The 27,576-nt window shown below is 38.2% G+C and overlaps 1 protein-coding gene across 5 annotated transcripts; it reads right to left on the bottom strand.

Moving 5' to 3' along the window:
* Positions 1-755: 755 nt before the first annotated feature.
* Positions 756-18,594, bottom strand: LOC127801348 (uncharacterized). Of its 5 annotated transcripts, XM_052336362.1 has the most exons (4): positions 18,446-18,594; positions 5,833-5,893; positions 2,624-2,689; positions 756-2,084 (listed from the first exon to the last, which is right to left on the bottom strand). In XM_052336362.1, the coding sequence occupies exon 4, from the start codon at positions 2,052-2,054 to the stop codon at positions 1,329-1,331; it is 726 nt and encodes a 241-aa protein (XP_052192322.1). In that variant the 5' UTR covers positions 2,055-2,084; positions 2,624-2,689; positions 5,833-5,893; positions 18,446-18,594; the 3' UTR covers positions 756-1,328. The 5 variants fall into 5 exon arrangements, with proteins under 5 accessions (XP_052192322.1, XP_052192323.1, XP_052192320.1 ...); XM_052336363.1 differs by lacking the exon at positions 2,624-2,689; XM_052336360.1 differs by lacking the exon at positions 5,833-5,893 and having other exon boundaries at positions 2,624-2,735.
* Positions 18,595-27,576: the final 8,982 nt, after the last annotated feature.

The raw sequence follows: 27,576 nt of genomic DNA, 5'->3' as shown, positions 1-27,576 counted from the left end.
ATCCGATACTTAAATCATATTCTTGAAATCAAAAGGAGTTATAGAACTAGTTGAAATATGAGAAAGGATCCTAGTTGAAATTGTTATATAAAAAAGGATCCTTAACGAGTCAAAGTGTCTTATATATGAAAAAGGATCCTACTTAAAATTATTAAAAAATAATAATAACCTCTAATATTTTAGTATTAAGATTGCTTAGAATAATCTCCATCAATTACACAATTTTCATATTAGATTCCAAAGATGTTATTTTTTGATGTCTCTATCATAGAAATATCTCGTGGGAGACCTTTAAGAACTCTTATGTAGTTTGTTGGTCCTCCTTTGCAAAAATCTACAGATGGTGCCTCTTGAGGACATTTTGGTCAAGAGGGTTTGTCGGGCCCCTTTTCATGGCTCTCTCATTTATTTGGTTTTTGTGTTAATTTTCAGTTTTTGAACTTAGTCTTCGGGCTCTTTTAAAAATGAATCTTAGTCTATATATGAATCAATTACTCTCTATTCTTTTTTTTTTTTTTTGAATATTTTGAAAAGAAAAGTTAATAATAATATAAATGATGAAGTTACTTCCTTTTCAACAGTCTGAATTTTTAGATAACTTGGTAATCAATAATCTAATACAAGATAGGTGAAGATGAACTTAATAGTTTCACTAAGAAAACAACGCGACAGAGAGAGAGAGAGAGAGAGAGAGAGTAATTGGCTAATGTGAGGAAGGGAAATCCATAAAGTTAAAGGCCAGCAAGCCACATAGAAACCATCCCAAACAAAAACCAATTGAAGCTCAAAAAGAAAGTTGTACAAGAGGTACATATACATATTTTCCTCTCCAAAGAAGAGCCATTGTTCTCCTCTTTGGAATCAAAGGTAAAGAAAACTTTTATCATGTTTGGAACCTCAAGATTTGTAACATTACCCTTGAAAATAGACAGACAAAAGTAGTACTCGAGAAGTTGGAGCAATTATAGTCTCTCTGGTCTGGTATTGGGTATTAACTATACTGAGAACTTGTTCAAGATGAGCAGTCCGCTCAACTATGAATATATACAGGAGCACAATTATAAGAAGAGGTTAAGATCTCCACCACCTCCTCCAAAGCTAGTAAAAACACGCGAGGTTTATCCATCCTCCCTGCTACTTCAAACTTTTCTCTAGGAACCGAAAATAACATTGATTGAACTTTACAAGTTCCAAGACTGGAAACTTCTCAGGCACTTCTAAAAATTATCTTCAGGAAAACCTAACCACCGCCCCAACCCCCCGGCGCAAAAAAAAAAAAAAAAATGATAAAACCCCACCCCTGGTTTAATATAACATGACTTCGTCCCTCATCCTCTGTTTTGGTCCAAAGAGAGGTCAGCAAGGCCAGCTAGGATGTCATCAAGCCGCTCCTTCTTGAAAACTTCTAACCCACCAGAATCATCAGAAGTTGAAGCTATTGACTGAGAGGAAGTTTCTTCCACGGCCATATTCAGCTGCTTGATTAGTACGTCTTCCTCAGAGTCAGCCGGGATGCCCAAATCCCAGACCCTGAAGATATCCTCACTTGATTCCTCCGCTGCAAATGCAGGAAAACCCATGTCGAACTCAGAATCGGCATTTTCACTTTCTTTCAAATACTCACTGTAATTTGGCCGAAATGGATGCCGCCGTTTAGTTTTTAAAATCAACTTATCAATCTTCTCAAGTATTCTAGAGTCATCATCAGGCTGTTCAACCTCATCATCACTCGAAGCATCTTCATTAGAATCAGTCATTCCTAAACTAAGCGGTGTTTGTGATCCTTCGTTGGAAGGATGGATCTCGTTGTCAAACACGCCACTGTATCTTCCGGATACAGAGAAGTCAAGTGAATCAGGTTGTGAAGTTCCGACTTCCAGTAAAGCAGCTTTCAGAGCATCCCAGTTACAATCCAATATTTCAGAATCTTTGACCAAGCAGGAGTCTGCCCACGCTATATCTTCTGGGGAAACGATTTCTTCACTCTTCTCGGACTCCACAGCACCAAGAATTGAAGAGGCACCAGCTTCCATAACATCATCTCCCGTGGCCATGAAAGTGTAAGAAAAACAATGTTTTTGCCCCTGACAGCAACATACAGTCACATGAGTCAGTCCTACCAAGAAGATGTCTAATTGCAGTAAATACTAAGAATAATTAGATGAACAGATTTTGCTGTTAAGATGAAATACTTCATGACATAGGCTAAAGTTTCCACCTGCCTCACATTCAGAACAAAAGCGTTCCTAAGAAATCCCAGAATTGACATCGCCAGATGTGAGTTCTGGCAGAAAACGTGAATGCACTTTTAAACAAAAGATGGCTTGATAGCCAGGCAACTCAATGACAAAGCACCTTGTTAGTGATTCCCAAGTAGGAAACCAGGATTAAGAGGTACAATTTATTGAATGGACACAATAGCGCACCAAACAAAATACAAAATGAATAGAACTGTTACAACTTGAGAAAAGGGCTAAAAAAAAATTTAATCAAAAGATGCAATGTAATACTCCAAGAGCCCAAGATCAGGTCCAAAAAGAAACTTTAGAAAAGTTAGTATATATATTGAGGATAGTAAGGAAGAAAACAACATCAATTAGATACAGTAACACTAGCTGGATACCTTTTGGGTTGAATGTGAATAAAGAACTCCCGGGTTGAGCTAAGATAGCTCAAAGATGAGTGATTCCTGGGAAGTTCACGTAAGCTCATCAGGGTAAGTGATCCAGTCCTTCCTATCGCTCGATGCGGGATGTTACATGCAAGTTCAATGGTTACAAGAAGCGAACATGGTAACAATAAATTACAACACTTCTTAATCATGAGTAGCATCAGTCAGCAGAACTTGGTATTTCAGAGACGAACTCAAACCATTCACGTTTACCAATAGCTTCATAAAAATTCACTTTCCAGCAAACTGATATTTAGTTTGGACAGCCTCGGCATTTTTTTTTCATATTGGTCAAATTTTGGTGGATGTGCAGCCATACAAAAAAACAGCCTCCCTAGAGCATGAGGCTCTCCGCTTTGTGAGGGTAAGGGAATGGTCCCTTGGTTTTTTGCATAGAGGAAGTGCAACCAACAATACCCCCAAAAAAAATTACAAACAAAATTATACTTAATAAGGTTGGAGTAATGCCTATTAAAGATAAGATGTACGAAATGCAATTAACGCTATTAAAGATAAGATGTATAATGCACCCAAAAAGGAAAAGATAAGATGTACAAGATGTGATTAATATTGTTTTGAACCAATGTTTGCAAATTGGACCAGGTCCAACTGGTTCAACTGCAAACAGGGCCGTTGGCTGGTTCAGTTATTAAGTTAAACCTTGCAAGGCAAAAATTGGCACATTCTGCCATGAACCACTGGTTGAACTACAAACCAATAGACCTCAACTGGTTGAACCATGATCCATGGAACTGCTGAACAAGAAAGGTAGCATCATTTACTACGATTCCCTCTCCTCTTCTTCAAAATTTGAAACCCTAGGCCCATTAATTTCTTCTTCAATCACCTTCACAGATTGTGCTGTTTAACTCAATCCACAATGACTTGGGTCTAAACAACTATATCCCCAGTAAACAATTTTTTTCCCACCCACTATTAAAAACCAACAAACATATTCACTTGCATGCTATCTGGAGTAAAATAGTTTAATCGCCAAGGATGATGACGATAAAAGAATCCAGCAGAAATGCTTATTTGAACCCTAATTACAATAGGAAATAAAATCAATACACAATATAATCCCTAGTTCTATGCCTAGAATATTGTTTCCCAAAATATTTCCTTTTACGTCCCTCATCAACGACTTTCTTAATCTAGACTATATCATTGAAAATGAATTAAAAGGCCCAGTTTTCTTTTAGTAAAAATTTTGTCTTAACAATATTGTCTAGCAATTTAGTTACAATTATTATATTATCTCTTCACTTTTTTCTAACATTTGTGCTTTATTCGATTGGGCATGTGCTTGCACTTTGCACATTATGCTAAAATTCTAGTAGGCCTTTGTACTTAAGTGCTCATAGAGCCTTTAAAAACATTGATTGCTATATGAACCATGTCCAATATGAGGATTGTCATGATATATAGCCAAAATTTGAGAACCAAAATAATCCTCATATCATTATTATCAAGATCTACATTTAGAAGTTCTTTTTTTTTCCTGAAATGTATTCACTACCTTGAGAAAAGGTAAAAGATTAAATCCTTGATTTCATGCATGATCCTCTTCTTGAGATAACAATTTTAAGACTTGTTTTTTGCATTTCTTGCATGATCTTCAATTTCAAAATTTGAGAAAAGAAGATGCTCTTCTTTTGGATCTTCAATAGCAAGACGTACATTTAGATATTCTTCTTTTTTTAAAATTTATTCATTGCATTGGAATAAGACAAAAGACTAAATCCTAGCTTCTTTAGGACCAGTTTGAAGTGATGCAGTTTTCACATTTTCCTTGCCGTTTTAAAAAATGAGGAAAATAAAAGCCATAACACTGTTTGACATGGTAATATTGTTTTCACCAAGATGAGCAATGGTTGGAAAAGGCCAACATTATTAGAAAAACCAAAAAGGAGATCTGGTTTCAAGTTCATTTCATTTAAGTCTCATGCCAAATGAAACTCAACTCTTACGACACTCACCTCACTCCCCTTCACTGGAGAGCATTGGCATCCACCATCACAATTAGAAGGTGCTAACATTGTTCAGTTGCCACCATCAATGAGCTCATCCCCTTTGCTTGTTCTTGCAAAGTTGAGCTCCAATAGAAAGAGAGGTAGATTTGTCAGCCATCGGTGAGCTCATCTCCACGACAATGCGACCATTTGTGACTTCCATGTAGCCCGAAAAACACTACCAACACACTTGGTGTCACGACCCAATATCCAAGACCATGACTGGCACCATCCCCCTTGAAGCCACAAACTCCAACAGGGAATAGTAAACCTTACAATACACATAATCATTCTAACCTTTAACAACCTCATATACACTACAAAATAAATGCATTTTCATTAACTGATATTAAAGTGCCCACCGGCTATAAATTCATTACATGCTTACAATATTCAAAAATTTTCACTTTACATACGAAAGGAATATTAACTTCCCTATACTCAACCCGTGAGATGAGATACATATGCTGTAGCCAGAGTGTGACTAGAGTAAATAGAGCAGAATCGTTTACCACGACACCTACCGTAAAAAATGATGTCAACCTACAAAGTCTGAAATATTGAGGGGTAAGCCTGACACTGGCTTAGTGAGGAGTAAAGAGCATTATGATGGGGAAAATGTAGAATCAATGCATCTAAGAATGATCATCATACCATGCTATGCCTAATAGTACTTACAACAATATAGGAGATGACAAATAAACATGCACATATATGAGTTAACCATCTAGAACCAAAATTCACATATTCCATTCTCTTGGGGCAGAACGACTCTCACCCACAATATTCGCTTCAGCAGAACCACTCTCGCCTACAAAGCATCATGGCAAAACCACTCTTGCCAAGTAAGGGCGGACCCACTCTCACCCTAATACATATACGTGGTGCACCAACGACTAACATTTACTGTAGTTAGCATACAGGATTCTAGTTGTTACTCCCTTTAACACATTTTTCATACCATCATTTAATATCATCAAATGCCATATACAACATATCACAAGTGTCAATATGCGCACAACAGACAATATGGATTCCAATTTCCCGTATGCAACTAAGAATAAGATCATGAATAACATATATAGAATAATCAAATAATAAGACATATGAATGCAACAATTACTATCATAATACAATTTACCCACTCACAGTGTTATAGAAGAGGCGGGATTCCCTCAAACGCCTCTCGGCTGGGGCGCGCCAAAATCACCTAACAAAATTATCAATCCACACAAGAATTAAATAAATATAAAATTTAAATCTCCTAGGATTTGGGCCAACCCAAACCAAACGGCCCAACGCCCCAAAATAAAACAACCTAGGCCAGCCACATTGCCGACGGCCACCGCTGGCCGAAAATCCCGATGATCAAAACCTGTCATTAGAAGCGCCTAGCAATAGAGATCAATATATACAAAAATGAGCCAGATCTAATGGCTGGATTTTTGTAGATCTGGTTTTTAAAATTCTGGCCAGATTTGAAAATAAGCTATTTGACACCGCCGGCCATATTTTCCGGCGATCCAAGACCACCACCCAACTCCTTTACCCTCATAGACCAACATATCCAAAAGTCATCAAGATCTAACGGCTAGATCTTCGTAGATCTAACTTTTAAATTTCGGCCAGAATACAAAACACGCTATTGTCGCCGCCGGCCGACGTTTTCCGGCGACCCGAAGCAGCCATTCAACTCCCCTAACCCCATTGACTAACATATCCAAAATCCAGCAAGATCTAATGGGTAGATCTGAGCTCAAACTTTCGGCCAACACACCCAAACACATATACATACACCTCTCACGAATCTATGCTTAAAAGTAAGCCTAAAGAAAATAAGCTTACCTTGTTGTAGATCGGGGTCGATTTCACGGTGAAAGTGTGATCGGATTTAGGATCCGACGGCTAGATTTTGCAAAATCAATTGAAAGAGAAAATGAGAGAGAGAGAAGGGGGGTTGCTGGAACGACTGAGAAAGAAGAAGGAGAAAGAGAGGGGAAAGCTGGAGCCCTAAGGCTTTTATATGGCCTTATGGGCTTGAGTTCTCTTCTTGGGCCTTCTCAAATTAAGGCCCAAAGTTGGGCCTTCAATCTCACCCCCTTATAGAAAATTCGTCCTCGAATTTTGTCTATTCCCTAGGTGTCGAACAAATAAGGATACTTCTCTCTCATGGCGCCTTTTGATTCCCACATAGCCTCATCCTCCATGTGGTTTTGCCAAACCACCTTTACGGAGACAATATCCTTGTTTCGAAGCCTTCTTACTTGCCTATCAACGATGCGCTCTGGCTGCTCTTTATAGCTAAGATCCTTGTCTATTTGCACTATCTCCATGGTCGGTGGGAGGAGGATTTGATATGGATCGGGTTCATGCTTCCTCAGCATAGACACATGAAACACCGGATGGATACTCGCGAAAACATGAGGGAGGTCTAATCGGTATGCCACTGCACCCACTCGGTCCAAAATCTCAAATGGACCAATGTACCTAGGGCTAAGCTTGCCCTTTTTGCCGAACCTCATCACCCCTTTCATAGGTGACACCTTGAGATATACTCTATCTCTGACTCCAAACTCTAAGGGACGTCTACGACGATCCGCATAGGACTTTTGTCGTCTCTGGGCTGCCAATAGCCTCTCTCTAATCAATCGAACTTGCTCCATAGTATCATGGACTTTAGCCGACCCAACCAGCTGAACCTCGCCTACCTCAAACCATCCTACTGGAGTCCTACATCGCCTACCATAAAGTGCCTCATATGGGGCCATCTGGATGCTAGAGTGATAGCTGTTGTTGTATGCGAATTCGACTAACGGTGGGTTCTTCTCCCAGTCACTCCCAAAATCCATGACACACGATCTAAGCATGTCTTCTAAGGTTTGAATGGTCCGCTCAGATTGCCCATCAGTCTGAGGGTGGAATGTTGTGCTAAAGTTCAACTCCGTCCCTAGCGCCTTTTGGAACTCTCTCCAGAATCGAGCGATAAATTGAGGCCCTCGATCGGAAATAATGGATAGTGGAACTCCATGCAACCTAACCACATAATCTAGGTATTTTTGAACATACTGAGGTACTGTATAACTGGTGTTTACAGGAATAAATAGGGCGCTCTTGGTTAATCTATCTACAACTACCCATATGGAGTTGCTATCTTTCCTGGATGTCGGTAAACTTACGACAAAATCCATGGTGAGTCTTTCCCACTTTCATTCAGGAATTGGTATCCTTTGAAGCTCCCCACTTGGCTTTTAATGTTCAGCTTTCACTTGCTGACACACCGCACACCGACTCACAAACTTTGCCACATCCTCCTTCAATTTATTCCACCAATGTATCATCTTAACGTCCCGATACATTTTGTTTGCACCAAGGTGCATGGTGTATATCGAATGATGCACCTCTCTCAGCACACGCTGTCTTAGGCCATCCACATCAGGAACACATAAGCGCACCCCGCACCGCAAAACCCCTTCAGAGTCCACTATGAACTCCTTAGCCTTGGCTTCACTAACTTTACCTCTACGGGCTACCTCCATTAACTTGGCCAAGGATGGATCATTAGATTGAGCCGCCTTAATTTCCTCGACCAAAGTGGAACGAAATTGGACATGAGCCAAGAACACATCCGTATCGCCCAACCCGAAGCACATACTGCTCATTTCCAGACTATGCAGTTCACATATTAGAGGTCTCCCATCCTCAACAATGTGAGCTAGGCTGCCCATCGACTTCCTACTTAGAGCGTTAGTTACTACATTGGCTTTGTCCGGGTGGTATAGAATGGTGCAATCATAATCCTTGAGGAGCTCCATCCATCTCCTATGTCTTAAGTTTAGGTCCTTCTACTCAAATATATATTTAAGACTCTTGTGATCGGTATAGATTTCGCAAGTCTCACCGTATAGGTAGTGTCGCCATAACTTAAGAGCGAACACCACTACTGCCATCTCTAGGTCATGGGTGAGGTAGTTTTGTTCATGCCTCTTCAGTTGCCTTGAGGCATAGGCAATGACTCGGCTATGTTACATTAAGACACAACCAAGTCCAATCCTAGAGGCATCGCAAAAGACCACATAGCCACCCTCCCCTGAAGATAAGGCTAACACTAGAGCTGTAGTCAAACTCCCCTTAAGTCTTAGGAAACTCTCCTCACAAGCATCAGACCACTCGAACTTGACATCCTTTTGAGTCAAACGAGTTAATGGAGTGGCTATCTTTGAAAAATCCTTGACGAACCGACGGTAGTAACCCGCTAGACCTAAGAAGCTACGTATCTTGCTAACTGAAGTAGGCCTAGACCACTCCTCCACGGCCTCAATCTTCTTAGGGTCAACCATGATACCCTCCTTGGACACCACATGGCCCAAAAATGCCACGCTATCCAATCAGAACTCACACTTCGAGAACTTAGCATATAGCTTATGTTCTCGCAAGGTCTGAAGCACTACCCTAAAGTGTTATTTGTGCTCCTCTTGACTCCTTGAGTAAATCAATATGTCATCGATAAACACAATGACGAAGCGATCAAGGTACGATCTAAATACTCTATTCATGAGGTCCATAAACGCCGCCGGGGCATTCATAAGTCCAAAGGACATTACTAAAAACTCATAATGACCGTATCGAGTCCTAAAGGCAGTCTTAGGGATGTCATCTCCCCTAATAAGAAGTTGGTGATAACCTGATCTTAGGTCAATCTTGGAAAAACACTGGGCACCTTGCAACTGGTCAAATAGGTCATTTATGCGGGGTAATGGATATCTATTCCGGATAGTGGCTTTGTTCAACTGCCTATAGTCGATACAAAGCCTCATAGTTCCATCCTCCTTCTTCACAAAGAGCACAAGTGCTCCCCATGGCGAGGTACTTGGGCGAATGAAGCCCTTAGCTAAAAGGTCTTGGATTTGCTCTTTAAGTTCCTTTAATTCGACTGGAGCCATACGGTACGGAGGTATCAAAATCGGTCGAGTCTCCGGGGCTAAATCTATACAAAACTCTATATCCCACTCCGACGGTACCCCTGGCAAATCTTCAAGAAATACATCTAGATACTCCCTCACTACGGGCACCTGCCCTATCTCACCTCCTGACTCATAGGTCTCCCGCACCAACACTAGGAATGCCTGACACCCCTCATTCAATAGATGTCTCACCTCCAATACAGATATAACGTCCTTAGCCACAGGGGGTTGATCCCACTTAAGGCAAAATCGATCTCCCATAAGAGGGTCAAAACACACCTTCTACCTACAATCTAAGATGACATGACAAGAGGCTAACCAATCCATCCCTAATATGCTATCAAATCCCATATTCCCTAGCAAGATTAAGTCAATTATCGTATCTCACCCAGCCACAGTGACCACACAACCTCGATACGCCGTGTCTACTACTACAGGGTTACCTGTAGGGGTAGCTACCATCATAGGTTGCTTTAGAGACGAAGGTTCCATACCTAAACGTGGGGCAAACTCGCATGATACATACGAATGTGTAGACCCTAGGTCAAACAAAACCAAGGCATCAACATGCAAAATGGAAATCATACCTGTGACGACGGCATTACTGGCCTCGGCATCCTAAGGCGTCATGGCAAAGACCCTTGCATACCCCCCAAGTGTTGCCTCCCACGTGGCCACCCTGACCTCTACCTCCTCGGCCCCTACCACCTGAAGGTGGTGGTAAAGGCTGAAATGGGGCTCGCGTCTGAGTTGGAGTCGCCTGAGTCGTCCCACGCCCGACTACATGCCCTGCCTCCTGATGAGCATATGGGTAATCCATTCGAATATAGCCCATCTCCCCACACCCGAAACAAGCTCCTGTTAGTCGTCAACTTGGCCCAGGGTGAGGTCTCATGCAAATAGGGCAAAATGGTACTTCCCTGCCACCCTGACCACCTCCTCTAAAACCTCATTGTTGCTTGCCACCCCTATCCTGGAATGGTTGCTTCACCTGACCCCTATACCCTCCTCTATAATGTTGTTGTTGTTGTGATTGTTGTTAGGGTCTCATTTTGTGTTGTTGTTGATTGCCACTGCCATGTCCAATGGTATCAGGTTTCATCATCTTACGCTGCTCTCTTTGGGCTCGCTCCTCCATCGTACTCTTCTCCATCCTCATGGCCACACTCAAAACACTGGTGTATGTGGAAAGGTGAGAGGCAACCATCACCCTATGAATGTGTAAGGCCCAACTTTGGGCCTTAATTTGAGAAGGCCCAAGAAGAGAACTCAAGCCCATAAGGCTATATAAAAGCCTTAGGGCTCCAGCTTTCCCCTCCCTTTCTCCTTCTTCTTTCTCAACCGTTCCAGCAACACCCCCCCCCCCCCCTCTACAACAAGGTAAGTTTCTTATTTTCTTTAACCTTACTTTTAAGCATAGATTCGTGAGAGGTGTATGAATATGCGTTTGGGTGTGTTAGCCGAAAGTTTGAGCTCAGATCTACAAAGATCTAACCGTTAGATCTTACTAGATTTTGGATATGTTAGTCAATGGGGTTAAGGGAGTTGAATGGCTGCTTCGGGTCGCCAGAAAACATCGGCCGGCAACGGCAATAGCGTGTTTTGTATTCTGGCCGAAATTTAAAAATTAGATCTACGAAGTTCTAGCCGTTAGATCTTGATGGTTTTTGGATATGTTGGTCTATGAGGGTAAAAGAATTGGGTGGTGGTCTCAGATCGCCGGAAAATATGGCTGGCAGTGTCAAATAGCTTATTTTCAAATCTGGCCAGAATTTTAAAAACCAGATCTACAAAAATCCAGCCATTAGATCTGGCTCATTTTTGTATATATTGACCTCTATTGCTAGGCGCTTCTAATGGTAGGTTTTGATCGTCGGGATTTTCGACCAGCGGCAATGTGGCTGGCCTAGGTTGTTTTTTTTTTTTGAGGGGGGGGGGGGGGGGGCGTTGGGCCGTTCAGTTTGAGTTGGCCCAAATCCTAGGAGATTTAAATTTTATATTTATTTAATTCTTGTATGAATTGATAATTTTGTTAGGTAATTTTGGCGCGCCCTAGCCGAGAGGCATTTGAGGGAATCTCGTCTCTTCTATAACACTATAAGTGGGTAAATTGTATTATGGTGGTAATTGTTACATTCATATGTCTTATTATTTGGTTATTATATATATCTTATTCTTAGTTGCATATGGGAAATTGGAATCCATATTGTCTGTTGTGCGCATATTGACACTTGTGATATGTTGTATATGGCATTTGATGATATTAAATGATGGTATGAAAAATGTGTTAAAGGGAGTAACAACTAGAACCCTATATGCTAACTACAGTAAATGTTAGCCATTGGTGCACCACGTATATGTATTAGGGTGAGAGTGGGTCCGCCCTTACTTGGCGAGAGTGGTTCCGCCATGATGCTTTGTAGGCGAGAGTGGTTCTGCCGAAGCAAATCTTGTGGGTGAGAGTCGTTCCGCCCCAAGAGAATGGAATATGTGAACTTTGGTTCTAGATGGTTAACTCATATATGTGCATGTTTATTTGTCATCTCCTATATTGTTGTAAATACTATTAGGCATAACATGGTATGATGATCATTCTTAGATACATTGATTCTACATTTCCCCCATTATAATGCTCTTTACTCCTCACTAAGCCAGTGTCAAACTTACCCCTCAATATTTCAGACTTTGTAGGTTGACATCATTTTTTATGGTAGGAGTCGTGGTAAACGATTCTGCTCTATTTACTCTAGTCACGCTTCGGCTACAACACATGTATCTCATCTCGCGGGTTGAGTATAGGGAAGTTAATATTCCTTTCGTATGTAAAGTGGGAAATTTTGAATATTATAAGCGTGTAATGAATTTATAGCCGGTGGGCACTTTAACATCAGTTAATGGAAATGCATTTATTTTGTAGTGTATATAAGGTTGTTAAATGTTTGAATGATTATGTGTATTGTAAGACTTACTATTCCCTGTTGGAGTTTGTGGCTTCAAGGGGGATGGTGTCGGTCATGGTCCCGGATTTTGGGTCATGACAGAATGGGCCCCACCAACCCATTCACGAACCGTCGCACCCTGTCTCGCTCGGTGGCCACCAACATAGGAGCAAATTCTGACAAGTGAGTGAACTTATGACTATACTCCTCTACTGTCATGTCAGATGTCTGTTTCAACTCTTCAAATTCTCGAGCTTTAGCTTCCTTCACGGCCTCAGGGATAAACTGTTCCCTAAACTTATCACTGAACTCCTCCCACCTTAGTGGGGGTACACTTGATGACCTGCCTGCCCTTATATGCTTGTACCATGTGCGCATTGGGCCTCTCAATCGAAAGGTAGCACACTCAACCAACCTTTGCCTGCTACACCCTAGAGCCTCTCCAATCATCATGCAACTATCCAAGAACTGCTCTGGCTCCATCTTGTTGCTATCCCCATCGAACATAGGTGGATCGTGTCGCAAAAATTCTGTCAGAGGGACATCCACCCCCTGATCTTGTTCATCCGGCAAAGCCTGACCCATGTCCTGAGATCCTGATCCATTCCCGGGTATCCCCAAAGTCCTCAACACCTCACTCATTGCCATCCGTACCCCCAGTTGGATCTTGTCCTCTATAGACAAGCTGGAAGGTCCACCTGCCTCTCTAGTGTCCTAGTGGACATCAACATCCCTATCCCCTGGGTGTTGCTTGACAATATCCCCACGTAATCGTCAGGCACCCCAAGCAGGTACAGGCAAGATAGGAGCAGCTTGTCCTCTCCCACGGCCACGACGACCGCCGCATCCACGAGCTCGGATCGCACCACCTCGAGTCCTAGGAGGCACGATATCCTGTATGCAACATTTAGACTGACTCATTATACATAACAAAATAATATGCCACATCACATAGAATTCCACATGCACAATCATGATATGCAAAAAGGGACTTAGAGTCCATGGCAAAGTAAGGTTGTGAATATGTCGCAACTCATACTCATACCTATCCTGCCAAAAACTTGCTCCGGACTACAGTGTATGCAATACAATGCATGTGAAAGTGTTTACCCCTAATTCATACACCCAAGTGCCGTTTTATTTCCCAAAGTTCTAAAGCCTAAGCTCTGATACCAACTTTGTCACAACCCAAAATCCGGGACCATGACCGGCAAAGTAAGCCTCACAATACACATAATCATTCAAACCTTTAACAACCTCATATACATTACAAAATAAATGCATTTCCATTAACTGATATTAAAGTGCCCACCGGCTATAAATTCATTACATGCTTACAATATTCAAAATTTCTCATTTTACATACGAAAGGAATATTAACTTCCCTATACTCAACCCGTGAGATGAGATACATGTGTTGTAGTCGAAACGTGACTAGAGTAAATAGAGCAGAATCGTTTACCACGACACCTACCGTAAAAAATGATGTCAACCTACAAAGTCTGAAATATTGAGGGGTAAGCCTGACACTAGCTTAGTGAGGAGTAAAGAGCATTATAATGGAGGAAATGTAGAATCAATGCATCTAAGAATGATCATCATACCATGTTATGCCCAATAGTACTTACAACAATATAGGAGATGACAAATAAACATGCACATATATAAGTTAACCATCTAGAACTAAAGTTCACATATTCCATTCTCTTGGGGCGGAACGACTCTCACCCACAAGATTCGCTTCGGCGGAACCACTCTCACCAAGTAAGGGCGGACTCACTCTCACCCTAATACATATACGTGGTGCACCAACAGCTAACATTTACTGTAATTAGCATACAGGGTTCTAGTTGTTACTCCCTTTAACACATTTTTCATACCATCATTTAATATCATCAAATGCCATATACAACATATCACAAGTGTCAATATGCGCACAACAAACAATATGGATTCAAATTTCCCGTATGCAACTAAGAATAAGATCATGAATAAGATATATAAAATAACCAAATAATAAGACATATGAATGCAACAATTACCACCATAATACAATTTATCCACTCACAGTGTTATAGAAGAGGCGGGATTCCCTCAAACGCCTCTCGATTGAGGCGCGCCAAAATCACCTAACAAAATTATCAATCCACACAAGAATTAAATAAATATAAAATTTAAATCTCCTAGGATTTGGGCCAACCCAAACCAAACGGCCCAACGCCCCAAAATAAAACAACCTAGGCCAACCACATTGCCGATGGCCACCACTGGCCGAAAATCCCGACGATCAAAACCTACCATTAGAAGCGCCTAGCAATAGAGGTCAATATATACAAAAATGAGCCAGATCTAATGGCTGGATTTTTGTAGATCTGGTTTTTAAAATTCTGGCCAGATTTGAAAATAAGCTATTTGACACCGCCGGCCATATTTTCCGGCAATCCGAGACCACTACCCAACTCATTTACCCTCATAGACCAATATATCCAAAAACCATCAAGATCTAACGGCTAGATCTTCGTAGATCTAACTTTTAAATTTCGACCATAATACAAAATACGCTATTGCCGCTACCGGCCGACGTTTTCCGGCAACCCGAAGCAGTCATTCAACTCCCCTAACCCCATTAACTAACATATTCAAAATCCAACAAGATCTAACGGCTAAATCTTTGTAGATCTGAGCTCAAACTTTCAGCCAACACACCCAAACGCATATACATACACCTCTCACAAATCTATGCTTAAAAGTAAGGCTAAAGAAAATAAGAAGCTTATCTTGTTGTAAATCGGGGGTGATTTCACGGTGAAAGTGTGGTCAGATTTAAGATCCGACGGCTAAATTTTGCAAAATCAATTGAAAAAGGAAAATATGAGAGAGAGAGAGAGAGAGAGAAGGGGGGGGGGCTGCTGGAACGGCTGAGAAAGAAGAAGGAGAAAGGGAGGGGAAAGCTGGAGCCCTAAAGCTTTTATATGGCCTTATGGGCTTGAGTTCTCTTCTTGGGCCTTCTCAAATTAAGGCCCAAAGTTGGGCCTTACACTTGGCTTGAAGCTCCAATGTCTCACTTTGTGCTTGACCATTCTTCTCATGGTCCAGCTTCCTGCTTCTGTGTTTTTTTATATATTCTTAGAATTATATCAATAGCAATAGATTAAGTTTCAATTAGGATTCCCCATTGGACTGTCCAAAGAACAAGCATGGAAATATAATTCATCATATCCTAGTAAAAATCGTGAAAAATTAATTAAAATTGCATTCATCACATTCTAGTAAAAAAAGGAAAAATTAAATAAAAATTTTAGTAACATTTACCAATGATTTCGCAAATTCAAACAACTAGCTAATAATGTACCAATGATTTGAAAACCTGGCTAGACCAGCCAATTCAACTGGGAAAACCAAAAATCAGCCAGAAAACCAGTTCGGTTCATGCCAAAAAACCAGTCAGATTTTTAGTGAACAGGACAATTGAACAGATCAAACCATGCAGGTTCAACTGCTTGGTTCCCCACCCCTATACCTTTTGGAAGCATTTTCCTTTGAACAATGTCTTCTCCTTAGAGTTTGGAATCCAATGTAAATCAAAGAGAGAGAGAGGGAGTGATGAATTCACCCTTCGCCACACTCACCACCTCTCTGCCGCTACTGTGATGGCTGCTGCCACCACCTTGATGTCCTCCACAATATTGATCTCCATAGCAAAAGTGAACCTCATATCTGAGTTTCAGTCAAGTTTTGTCTTCTCCAAAGAAATCCCATCTATGCGCTGTGAATAATACTCTAGCCTACACCTACCCAACCATAATAATCACATTCCTAGCTATACCATATATAATGGTGCTAGTCTTATTGTTACTTATAATTTATAACTTTGTATTAGAAAAATACATAATCTCATAAATTGATGGGACTGCAGTCTATGTGCATTCAAGCAATGAAATCTTAGATTTTTTAAATATATGTAAATATTTTATTATTTTATATATAATTTTGATATAATTATAAGAATCTGTTATTTATTTTTTGATATTTAGGTTATGTGATAAATTTTAATTTTTTAATTTTTATATCATATTATTAATAAATATTTATTTATTCATTTTATAAAAACATATCTTGGTCCGACCTCTGGCCACTAGACCATTAACCTCTCCTCTTTCCAGTTTCTAAATTTCTAAGCATTGACATTGGCTTTTTAAAAGTTCAGGTTTTTCCTTAACTTTGTGACACACTCTTTCAATTAAAAGGGTATTAACTATCATTTGTTATTTGATATCCTTTCATTCCATTTTCACACTCTCCCAAACAAGGACAAATTATTTCACATCCCATCCCACTCATTTCCATTTCATTCCATTACTAACTCTATCCAAAAACAAAGCCTAAGAACTTCTTTTATCCTCTCAACAGTATCAGGATATATAGGTTCTATGGGTCTTACATAATTGTTAGGGTCAACAATAAAACCTTCTCACGAGGCAAAGAAGATCCAAATTATATCATTTCACAATCAAGATCCCACTTAAGAATCCATGGGATTCCAAATTGTTGAGTAATATACATCATTGCAGTTTACTTGAGAATGGATTCCTAAAGGATTTAATCTTTGATACTCCTCAAACATGGATTTTAACTCTCTTGATAAGAAATTGAACCATGCAGCAAACCAATTTGGGATCTCTGTCCCAGTTCTAATGAACAAGGTATGCTTATAATGGATATTTTAGTAATAATGTGCATGTCTCCAAGCTTTAAGATGAACTTGGACCTATTCACATCCATACCCTTGTACTCCAGGGTCTTGATCCTTATGATCTTACAATTACTCAAACCAATACCATGGAGCTTCTCATGTTATAACAAATCTCCTCTATACTGGATCTACAAAAGTTCATAGTCCTTTTTCTTACCCTTATTAAGGTAGTATTGTGATGGAAGTAGGTACCTTTTTGCTATATGCTGCAAATCATGCCACCGTTTTCTTACATCATATAGTTAATATGTAAAGAATAAACTCAAATACTTAATTACCTATCCATTCAATTTCTGGGGTCTGTGATAATAAGAATTGTTTAGTGATTTTCGTAGATTGAGATGAGCTAGCTATATAAGACCCTTTATGAGAGGTAGTAGATATTCTTCCCCCTCGGCCTCTCCTCGTGCAAGGAGATCCGCCTCACCACAGCCCGATTTTACGACCGTGATCTCTGTAGAACTTCTCTTGTTATGAAGTCAAGAGCAGGATTTAATTCTCCTTTCAAATATTCAATCTTAAAATCAAAGATAGATAACATGATCTGCCATCTTGCAATAACCTATTTTGAAACGAGATTTTTTTACATCTTCTTCCCAAACCGCTTTTGCTGCTTTAAAGTATATTCCCAGTAGAAATTCAACAGCTCATTTTGAAATTTAGAAATGCAGTTTAGCAGAGACTATATTTCTTTTTTAAACATAAAATAATTCTGCTGTGCGGGATTCCACACACCATATGTAAAATCTCACTAATTTTACTTCCAATGTTATTGAATTCATTCGTTTCAAAATTCCCCATCCCTATTTCTAATTTTATCATTGACTTTTTAGGCAAATAAGGGATGATTAGCCATAAATATTTTTTTTCAGAATGGGGATTTTCCATCATGTCTCAAATGTATTTTAGACATGGAAGTGTCTTTGTACCATAAAAAATGAGTAAGCTTCGAATATTTTAGATTCATTAGGAGTTATTTACTCCAATCAAAGACATGCATAGAAGAAAGAGAGAGAGAGAGAGAGAGAGAGAACAAGGAACTCGCGGGAGACGAAGAATAAAATAAAAGAAAAGAAAAGAGAAGAGAGATGGATAAACCAGAAACTAACCGGCGACTAAAGACACAGGTGAGTTCTTCCTCCTTGCGCCGCCGGCGACTTCTATCGCCGCTGACGGAACCCTCGACAACTCTCCCCTCTTCCCTCTTGCCTCGAATTAGGGATTTTCGGCTGGAGCGGGTAAGTAAACAGCCCCCCCCCCCCCCCCCCCCCCCCCCCAAAAAAAAAAACAGATCAAAAGGGAAAGAAAAATGATGAATGAACGAGTGAAAGAAGCAAAATTATAAAATTAAACTTTATTTTCCAAGGGCGATTGTTTCTATGTTTAGAACCCTCTAAATTTACATTTATTTAGGATAAATTATATTTAAATGTCACGCGATTATTTCTAGAGATCTTGGATAATTATTGTTCTTCTTTAATCACAACATCCAGAAACATTTATAAATTCGTATTGTTTAAAAATATGTGAAGACATATATGTGACTTAATTTATTTTACTTAGACAAATTTTTGAATTAATGTAGAGAATATTTGAGTAAAATAAATAAATTTTAGAGAATTTTAAAAACATTTTATACAATAAAAATCCTATCTGTACATCATAAAGAGTTTTTAAGTATAATTTATTAAGGGTGGGTATTAGGTAGGTTTGGTTATTTTAATAATTTATCAAATTGATTCAATTATTTAAATTGAATAAATTGAATTTTTTTTAAAGATTGAATCGAATCAATTGAATAAATGCTAAAATAAAAAAATTTAAACTAATTGAAAAAAACCCAAAAAATTGGTAAAAACATCGTTTTTGACATTTCGATCGGTTTGGTTATTTCGATTATTTTCAATACAAAAATATGTAATACCCCGAGAGCCCAGAGAGGTTAGTATATATATCGAGGATAGTGTAAGAAAGGAAACAACACCAGCTGGATACCTTTTGGGCTGAATGTTGGCAAAGAACTCCCAAGTTAAGCGTGCTTAACCTGGGGTAATCCAGGGATGGGTGACCCCCCTGGGAAGTTCGTGTAGGCCCATCAGGGTAAGTTGTTCCGGTTCTTCCTATCGCTCGAGCGGGATGTTACAAGTGGTATCAGAGCCGACCCTTGGCGAAGGCGGTCCGATGAGGGCGGGGAGTGGCGCCGGGGCTTGAGGGCCTGTACAAGGAGCGGCTTCTGGCAGGCTTCTAGGATGGCAGCCCCCAAGGGGAGAAGGTCTGGGACCAGTTGTAAGGTCGCATGACGAGGACGTCATGTGCTTAAGGGGGGGATAATGTAATACCCCGAGGGCCCAGAGAAGTTAGAATATATCGAGGATAGTGTAAGAAAGGAAACAACACTAGCTGGATACCTTTTGGGCTGAATGTTGGCAAAAAACTCCCAAGTTAAGCGTGCTTGACCTGGGGTAATCCAGAGATGGGTGACCCCCCTGGGAAGTTCGTGTAGGCCCATCAGGATAAGTTGTTCCGGTTCTTCCTATCGCTCGAACGGGATGTTACAAGTGGTATCAGAGCCGACCCTTGGCGAAGGCGGTCCGATGAGGGCGGGGAGTGGCGCCGGGGCTTGAGGGCCTGTACAAGGAGCGGCTTCTGGCAGGCTTCTAGGATGGCAGCCCCCAAGGGGAGAAGGTCTGGGACCAGTTGTAAGGTCGCATGACGAGGACGTCATGTGCTTAAGGGGGGGAGAATGTAATACCCCGAGGGCCCAGAGAAGTTAGAATATATCGAGGATAGTGTAAGAAAGGAAACAACACCAGCTGGATACCTTTTGGGCTGAATGTTGGCAAAGAACTCCCAAGTTAAGCGTGCTTGACCTGGGGAAATCCAGGGATGGGTGACCCCTCTGGGAAGTTCGTGTAGGCCCATCAGGGTAAGTTGTTCCGGTCCTTCCTATCGCTCGATCGGGTCGTTACAATAATGGTATCAGAGCCGACCCTTGGCGAAAGCGGTCCGATGAGGGCGGGGAGTGGCGCCGGGGCTCGAGGGCCTGTACAAGGAGCGGCTTCTGACAGGCTTCTAGGATGGCAGCCCCCAAGGGGAGAAGGTCTGGGACCAGTTGTAAGGTCGCATGACGAGGACGTCATGCGCTTAAGGGGGGAAGAATGTAATACCCCGAGAGCCCAGAGAGATTAGTATATATCGAGGATAGTGTAAGAAAGGAAACAACACCAGCTGGATACCTTTTGGGCTAAATGTTGGCAAAGAACTCCCAAGTTAAGCGTGCTTGACCTGGGGCAATCCAGGGATGGGTGACCCCCCTGGGAAGTTTGTGTAGGCCCATCAGGGTAAGTTGTTCCGATTCTTCCTATCGCTCGATGCGGGATGTTACAAAATAAAACCAAATCAAAATAATTAAAACACTCAAACCGAACCAAAATATAAAATGAACTAAGCCAAACTACCAATTTTGACCAATTCGATTCAATAATTTCAATTTAATCAAAATGTTGCTCAATCCTACAATTTACCCATTTATTTAACAGTATCCTTTATTCTAAACCTAACTTTGGAAAGAATTTATATTTATTAACAAACAATGTTAATTAACTTGAATTAAGTGGAGGAAATGGATAATTTGTATACCTGCAATGAACATGTAACAAAGTGTGATTGTTGGCACCCTAGGACATAAGTTGAGTTGTCGGACAAGTGATATATATGTTAGGTTCGCATTGGTGGGTCACAAGTTTGATTTTTCCTTTACGTAATGAGACAATATTTACGATTTAACTCCTTTGTCAAAATTGATAGCACAAACTACTTGAGGCGCACAAAAGCGACCATCCCAAATGATGGTTGGCTTGTTATGTGTCAACAAAAATTATTTCAATGCATGGCCTTTCTTTTTAGATAATTATATAAATATAAATCTCATTTTTATTATAATATGTATTTAACCTAATAAAAATATGCCTTAGATCTAAATCTTCATAGAAAAAGTTATAAATCTAATAAAAAATATATATCAAAACAAATCTCAAGTATACTTTATAATTATCTAAAAAAAACCAAGCATCAAAATAATTTTTATTATTGTACACAAAAAACGTTATGTATGTTTTATACATTATTATTTATTACAAGGCATGTCACTATATATATTTACTCTAAAATTTATAATTTTGAGATAATAGGACAAAAAGTACATCAAAAATAGGGTTGCAATCAAATCGAGTTGAACCGAATTTTACGAAGCTCAGACTCGGCCACAAGCTAATTTTTAAACTAGAATTTGAGCTCGACTCATCAAAAGGTTGATGAGTTGAGCTCAGGCTCGAGCTCGACAAGAGCTCGAGCACCTACTAGCTAGCTTGAGCTCTAGCTTAACACGAGCTCAGTAAGACTTATTATTTTACTTAAATTTAATTTATTATTTTAATTTATTATATATATTATATTATGTTAAATGATTAAATTAATATATATAATAATTTTAAACGTATTCAAATTAATTATATTATTACAATAATTTAAAGTTTGATAACTTTATATTAAATAATATATTTATAAATTTATAAATAAATACATTAATGTATTTATAAACGAGATTGTTCACGACCTATTCATGAAATTCTAATCGAGTATATTTATGAACTTCTAATTGAGTACATTAGTATTCACGAATTTCTAATCGAATATGTTTGCAAGTTCTAATGAACTGGGCTTTAGTAAACTCAAACTCAACTCGTTTACAAATTAAGTTTCAAAGTTAAGTTCAAAGTCGGCTCACTTACCTTAATGAATGAACTTGAATGACCTTTTGTTGAGCCGAACACCGAGACACTTGCGAACGACTCAACTCATCATTTGCTACCTTACTCGAGATTCACTACTTTAACCTCTTAACAATGTGATCTTACACTAAGGTTTCTTTTGAATACTAAACATTTCATATATTTTAAATAATTTGTGGGCAGACTAAAAATAGGAACGAATGAGATAATTTGAGATGGCTACTAACTTTGGATGGGATGTTTTCAGTGTGTTATGCTTTGCAGGGTCTTCTTATGCAATACCCACATGCCGCTTTGTATTAATTGGTATGGCATAGCAATGGTATCCATTCTCATAGGTTTATTTTTTTTTATTAACAGTGAGCAACTATCTACTCTTAATCATATTAATCTCTTTTTGTGTTTATTTAATAGATGTTTTCTTAGTAGGAAAGCAGTGGAGCGTCACAGTCATCTTCTATTTGACAGCCATCAGGCGTTCAAAGAAATTATTTTTTTTCATTGTTCAAATAAATTTGGATGGTCTTGGCATCGATAAAAGACAAGAATATTATGGGCGCGATGACAAGGTGGAATGGTAAGCTAGGTTGCACGGAAACGGGAAACGTTTCTGATACAAAATGGAAACTGAAAAACAGTATTTTTTCAAAAATGTAGGAAACAGAAATGCGGGATAAACTGTAAATTTAAAAAATATAGGGGTATATGTAAAAATAATTAAAAATATAAGTGTTAGAATAAAATAAATAAGGGTGTATATGAAATTAGTTTATAATTTATATGATATAAATATTATTATAAGTTGCAAACCCTAATCAATTTTGCAGGTTGCAACCGTTTGTTGAAGCTGAAGGTTTGGAGCAGCTATCATCGCCTTCGACCCAAGTCCGTTGCTCTCGCTGCCGACCCATCTCGCCACCTCACCGCCAACCGCCGACCCATCTCGCCACATCGCTGCCAACCGTCGACCCATCTCGCCGCTCGTCACCAACCGCCTAACGTCAAGTCGTCGACACATCAATTCGTAGCTTTTGTCGCCGCCTTGCCTCTCACCGTTGATTCGTCTCTCCTCTCGCCCTCGTCGCCAACCGTCGCCTCTCATCTCTCTCTGTCGACCGTCGCCTCACCTTTCTTGTTGCTACATTCTCCGATCTGGCCGCTGCCTAGCCTCTCGATGGTCGTTGTAGATATGGTGAGTGACAACCCTCATCTTCTCCGCTGCAGGCGATTGCTTCACCGCAATCGTCGAAAATGCGTTTCCAATAGGAAACATGTTTTCCACAATTTTCTGTAAATTGTGAAATGGCCTCAGAACGTTTCACAATTTACAAAAATGGCCCGAAAACGTTTTCAGGACGTTTTCGCTGTTTTCGTGCTTCATAGATGGTAAAAACCCATGGGAGGTTGCTACTCCTTTGGTTTTGCAAGCTATGATCTATTGTATGTGGCAATAGCGCAATAACAAATGTTGCAAGGAGCAAGAGCGATTTGCGTCCCAGTTGATGCATCAGATATAGTGTCATATAAACGAAGTTGGCTACTATTTATTTCCCTCATGCTTTACAAGGTCAAGCTTTGCAACACTTTTAGTGGCTTCCGGCTAACCAATATTCTTTATTCTGTTAATTTGAATCACTTATGGTAGTTTCAATTATGAGTATGCTTATATGGCCTAAGTGATTATGCTAGCGAGTATCATGGGGTTGTTAGAACAACTATTAATCTTGAACAACCAAAGTCAATATAATTTTTAGGAAAATTCATGAATTGACAGTTTATTATAGTGTTCATTGTTTACTCTGCTGATTTAGGTTGCTTAGTGACTGGGAGTTGGCATTACAAATACCAATACTCACGTAAAACGATAACTTGAGCCCTAAGTATACTTTGTACCCTAAGTGATCATTGGGGAAATTGTTTTTTCTGGATGAATTCAGAAGGCGACGTTGATGAAGATTTCATTTGATAGTTGTACATAATTTCTCCTAATGTCATGAAGATTATATATTTTTATTTATTATTTAGATCTTCTAGTTTGATCTTTCGTTGCGAGACTAGATATGTCATAATTTAAAATTATAATTTTTTTTGTTGTTTTAAGTAAAATTCTTATTTATAAAAAAAATAGGAGAAGAAAAGACACTTCTAATAAACTATTTTCTAGTTAGTAATTTTCCCACAAGGTGCATGACAACTTAGAAAATTTTAACCTTAGAACATAATGTCTAACCACTAACATCAATGAAGATTACAATTCTACATAAATCTTTAATCATAACACAATCCATTAATTTGAATTTTATGTGGAGAGCCAAAAATAAATAAATAAGTGTGGGAGCAAAGAAATAAGGAGAATATAAGAAGTGGTTTTATATATTAAGAATGATTGTTAATTTTAAATAGAATTTTATAATATCACATCAATGCATAATAATTATTTGTGCGTATAGTATTTTTTTTTATGGAGTCACATTTAATTATAATTGCTAAATCCCCCCCCCCCCCCCCCAACTCCAATCTATAAGATTTCTTTATCTTTTTTTTTTTTTTATCATTTTTTATCTTTGGTCCCTTACATTTTCTCATTCTCTTATTGACTTAGAGATCGATTTTTTTTTTTTTAAATAAATCATCGTTTTAACTCTACCCAATTAGTAAGCGGTTGATTGCTCATTATTTAGGTGTACAAATTATTTGGTGACAATTCTACTATAAATGACATTGTCTATGAAAACCATACCACATCCCCAAGGCACATTATTCGCACAATGATGGAAGGATTGTCACTTATGGAATTTTATTACATTTTAGAATGGCATAAGGTATAAATATTGCGTTCCAACTCTTTTTTTTATAGTCATTTAGGCCATCTAACTTGAAAATAGACTTATTATGTCCCCTCAATTTTCAATTTTATTATAATCACACATTTTATTTCTCAAATAAGTGCATGTGAGATACACATGCACTTTCAATGGAGTGAGGAATGAGGAAACAAAGATTGTCAGCGAGAGAAGAAAGAGAAAACAAAGATTGCTAATGAAAGAGAGAGGAGGAAACAGAAGCGAGTGGCGAGGGATAGCACCAGAATACCATAGATAACATATTTACTTGAACTTTTCAAAAATAAAAATTAATACGTGCGAAATCATTTTTCACACCCTATTTCATATTGTAAATCATAATACTGCATAAAATTAATTTCAACAAATGAATAAAAAAAAAATCACATGATGCATATTCACATTAACATTAAAAAAATAAAAACCTGCACATATAGGATAATTTTTCACACTTTATTTCACATCATTCAACATAATGTTATGCATTCATGTATTTTTATATCAATTATGTAAATAAAATACTGATACCTTGTATCTTCATTATGTTTGAAAACAAATTAAAAATTCCAGTTTCTGACTTCTTGTTTGTGCCTCTATATGCTTGAAATTATCTTGTCGAGCCAAGGAATATTTCTTGAACACTTGATGTAATATTTTATTTTTTTTATCAATTTTCTTAAATTTTTTATTTTTTTTTTCTTCTTATAAGATCTTCGCCATTGGTTACTGTATTTTGTTGTTTTCGTCACATTTTTTTTTATTTTTTTCTTCAATCTTCTTTTTTCTCATTCTTTCATTTTTTAACTGAATAGCTTCGATGCCTAAGTTTTTCACCTCGAAAGATTAAATTTTTTGACAAGACGTGGTAAAATCTTTATCTCCTTCAAATCTCAATTAAAACACTACTTTTTTTTCTCAATCCAAACTTGTTAAATCCAAAAATAAAAACTTTTTATCAGATCCCCTTAAAATCGATTAAAATATGATCTAATTGTCTCAATATTTTCGAAAAATCCTTCTGTTTTTATAATAAATCTCCATCGTTCAGCCCAATCCCTCAAATCCCAACCCCCGTCACTCTTTTCATCATCCCCAGATAGAATCTCACTACCAATGGCAGTGCACGTTGGCTGGGAAGATGCAAAAGTTTTGGAATTGTTTGCTAAATTCCAATTTGGCCCTATTGTTTTATCCCTATTTTCTGATATATTACACTTATGGCTTTTTTAAATTATACTTAAACTCACTACAGTTTAAGTTGTCATTTAAGCCTTGAAAATTTATAGGAATTACGCAAAACCCCTAATACTCTTTAAAAAATTACACTAAGACATCATTCTTTGAAAATTTAAATCATATGAAGCCTCATGTCCCAAAATACCCTCAAATCTATTTATATGAGTTTGGGAAGAATCATGTTAGGTGTATACCCATTTTGTATATTTTGGGCTACATAAGAGGGTATTATGACCAAAATACCCTGCGCCTCACATGCGCCTTTATGCGCCTCATGAGGGATTTTTTTGTCATAATACTCTCTTATGTAACTCAAGATGTATAAAATAGGTGTACCAATAACATTTTCCATTTGGGAATGAGCCCATTTTTGTTTATGACAAATTCTAATTTCTCAAATTATCTTAAATTTAAGTTATTATAGACTCACGTTTTAACAATGGTCGCCAACCTTTAGTTGTCGTGAATTACTTTATTTTTTTAAAATTAATGAATAAATAAAAATTAAGGATAAAATAGTTTTTCGTCATTTTTTTTAGAATAAAAGAGGTTATTACTATTTTCAAAACATAAAAAGTACCCTTACAATTATGTTAAATTTTAGGAGTGGTTGTTGTAATTTACCATTTAAATTTTGTAAAAAAATCATCCATTTCCGTTAGAATAATAATAAAGTGTCCAACTTTTCTAATAAATCAAAGAGTCGGACGTGTTTTTCTTTTTCAATATCAACATGTACAAAGTACGCAAGTAGTATAAGAAATAAAATAACACATAACTTTCACAACAATTTTAGAAAATTAAATATTTAAAATATTTAAGAGTTAAATTGTTAGCAAAAATAAAGCATTAATTTTAATTTAACAATAATTTTATTTCAGTAAATAATTTTACTTATTTTTATATGTAAATATAAATATTAAATAGTTAAAGATGTACGGTTAGTTGGAATTAGTCGGTTAGTTGGAATTAGTCGGTCGATTCGGTTCAATTATTGCATGCGATTTGATTAGTATTTTTTGGTCGATTTGATTGAGTTATAAGTGATTGCACATCCCACTCACAATCTTATTAAAATTTTTCATTCACTAAATTGCAGCTTAACTAATCCACTTCACCCATAATCTGATAATTAAATATAGGACTATTTATATAGAACAATATAAGATATTCTAGCTAACTTTTTTTTAGTGAGTATTGTAATTAAATTCAATGAATTTTGAATTGGTTACGTGTATGTTTTTTTTTTATTATCATAATTTAAGTATCTCAATACATTTTTAGTATTTATATGTTTTCTTTTACATAATGATGATGTTTCCGAGCCGATTACCACTCGATTTGTTTATTAGCAATGTCTATAGTTGGTTT

This window comes from Diospyros lotus, chromosome 5, assembly GCF_014633365.1.
Source record: "Diospyros lotus cultivar Yz01 chromosome 5, ASM1463336v1, whole genome shotgun sequence".
Classification (NCBI taxonomy): Eukaryota; Viridiplantae; Streptophyta; class Magnoliopsida; order Ericales; family Ebenaceae; genus Diospyros; species Diospyros lotus.
Note: the sequence above shows the minus strand (reverse complement) of the source record. Positions and strands in the feature narration are given on the sequence as shown.

Bases quoted from the DNA above. Each gene is read 5' to 3' on its own strand.
- LOC127801348 (XM_052336362.1), bottom strand. From the start codon at position 2,054: ATGGCCACGGGAGATGATGTTATGGAAGCTGGTGCCTCTTCAATTCTT.